The sequence below is a fragment of the Otolemur garnettii genome, unplaced genomic scaffold (assembly GCF_000181295.1).
Source record: "Otolemur garnettii isolate 467f Iridium unplaced genomic scaffold, OtoGar3 scaffold00124, whole genome shotgun sequence".
Taxonomy (NCBI): domain Eukaryota; kingdom Metazoa; phylum Chordata; class Mammalia; order Primates; family Galagidae; genus Otolemur; species Otolemur garnettii.
The window spans coordinates 3,487,308-3,489,008 of record NW_003852519.1 but is presented as its reverse complement, the minus strand read 5'-3'; the positions used below and the strand labels follow the sequence as shown (position 1 = coordinate 3,489,008).

The 1,701-nt window shown below is 41.7% G+C and overlaps 1 protein-coding gene across 1 annotated transcript in view; it reads left to right on the top strand.

The window, feature by feature from the left end:
• The window catches only part of ART4 (ADP-ribosyltransferase 4 (Dombrock blood group)), a 15,780-nt gene extending 14,161 nt beyond the window's left edge, over window positions 1-1,619 (top strand). Inside the window, exon 3 of the mRNA XM_003797787.3 lies at window positions 1,030-1,619. Within this exon, the coding sequence (XP_003797835.2) occupies window positions 1,030-1,121 (92 nt within the window). The 3' untranslated portion in view covers window positions 1,122-1,619. The remainder of the gene's footprint in view (window positions 1-1,029) is intronic.
• Window positions 1,620-1,701: the final 82 nt, after the last annotated feature.

The window sequence follows — 1,701 nt, the reverse complement described above, 5'->3', positions numbered from 1 at the left end:
GCACCCTAGTCGCTTGAGCTACAGGCATTATCATTTTCTAAACTTCCTGTGAAAAATCTTTATGTAAAGGCAGCCTCCCCCACCCCACACACACACACACACCAGGCAGGATTATGTGAATACTTCTTGTATTAAAATATCTTGTAATAAAAATTCTATGAACAGACATGCAATATATGGAAAGACAATACAGTGGTTAAGAGCAAAGAGTTGAGTCAAACTGCGGGGTTAAGGACCCAAAGATGAAAGATTATTCCAAGGCACGAAACGAAAGGAAAACAAAGTCCTGGTTCTGGGCAATGTTATCTTTATTCCACCTGGGTTCAGGTGGTGTGAAATCAGAAAGGAATTCCACACGTGGGCTATGGCGGATGGGGATTTAAAGGGTCAAGGGGGTAGGGATTGGGGCATTCATTATTCCCTGGGTGAGGCTTGATTCTTCCTGGGTGGCTCAGTCTACCTGGGTGGGTCAGTTGTACCTGGGTCAGTACATTCGACTCTATCACAAACCATGTGAGTTTGAAAATGGCCTACATTACTTATTAGATATGCAACCTTTGGCAAGTTTCTTCACATCTCTGGGTCACAGTTTTATCAAATGAAAAACAAGTATAATGATAGATTTGTTGTGAGGATTAAATAAGTTAATATATAACAAGGACTTATACATGTCCTAGCAAAACATAAGTACGTAACCATGTTAGCTTTCATAATGGTGATGAAGAGGATGATAATTAAGATGGGGTGATGGTGATGCTTAAGATGGAAACTCAAGAGATGTCTACCACCAACTGGCTGGGTAACCTGAGATGAATCTCTCAACCTCTTGGAGCCTGTTTCATCATCTGCAAAACTAGCACGATGAGCTCTTTTAGTCAGAAAAATCTGAGACAGTATTTTTTTAAAAGAGCTAACGTCTGATGTTTTTATTAGGAATTGTCTAAGTTAATCAAAGGAGAAATGAGGTAGTTTTCAAAAAAAATGCTCTGCTAGCTAAAACATCTCTAACTTTTGTTTTGTTTTTTACAGCTTCCAACAAGAAGTGCACCCCTGCTCCTACAGTGATTACTTCTGTCTCCTTTTTGACCACTATCATCATCTCTTTCATAAGTGGAGTTTAAAGGAGTCCTGTGGTTCTTTTTAAAAATATTTAAACGAAAACCTTTTATTGGCCTTTTGGCAAGAAATGAGAATTTGTTTGCCAGGGAAGATAATTCCATCATATTTCTGCCAAAACCAGTGTATGGATTCCTCATTGCTAATTCTGTTTTGCCTCCCCTACATCCCTTTGCCTTACTCCAGTCAAGGAACCCTGAATACTCTTGCAGAAATCCCTCTGCCCCGCTGTCAATTAATGCAGAGCTGGCTCAGCCCACTGACCATGAGTTGGCCTGTAACTCAGGCCTTAGCCAATCAACATATTTCTTTTCCATGGACACAGAGATTCATGCTGGAATAGAAAACAATCCAGTCAAAGCCTGTCAGATGTGATCAGGGTATTTTTTTAGAAGTGGATTTGGGAGGCTCGGCGTCCATAGCCCAGTGATTAGGGCACCAGCCACCCACCCAGGGCTGGTGGGTTCAAACTTGGCCCGGACCTGCTAAACACCAATGACAATTACAACAGAAAAATAGCTGGGCATTGTGGCGGGCGCCTGTAGTCCCAGCTACTTGGGAGGCTGAGGCAAGAGAATCACTTAA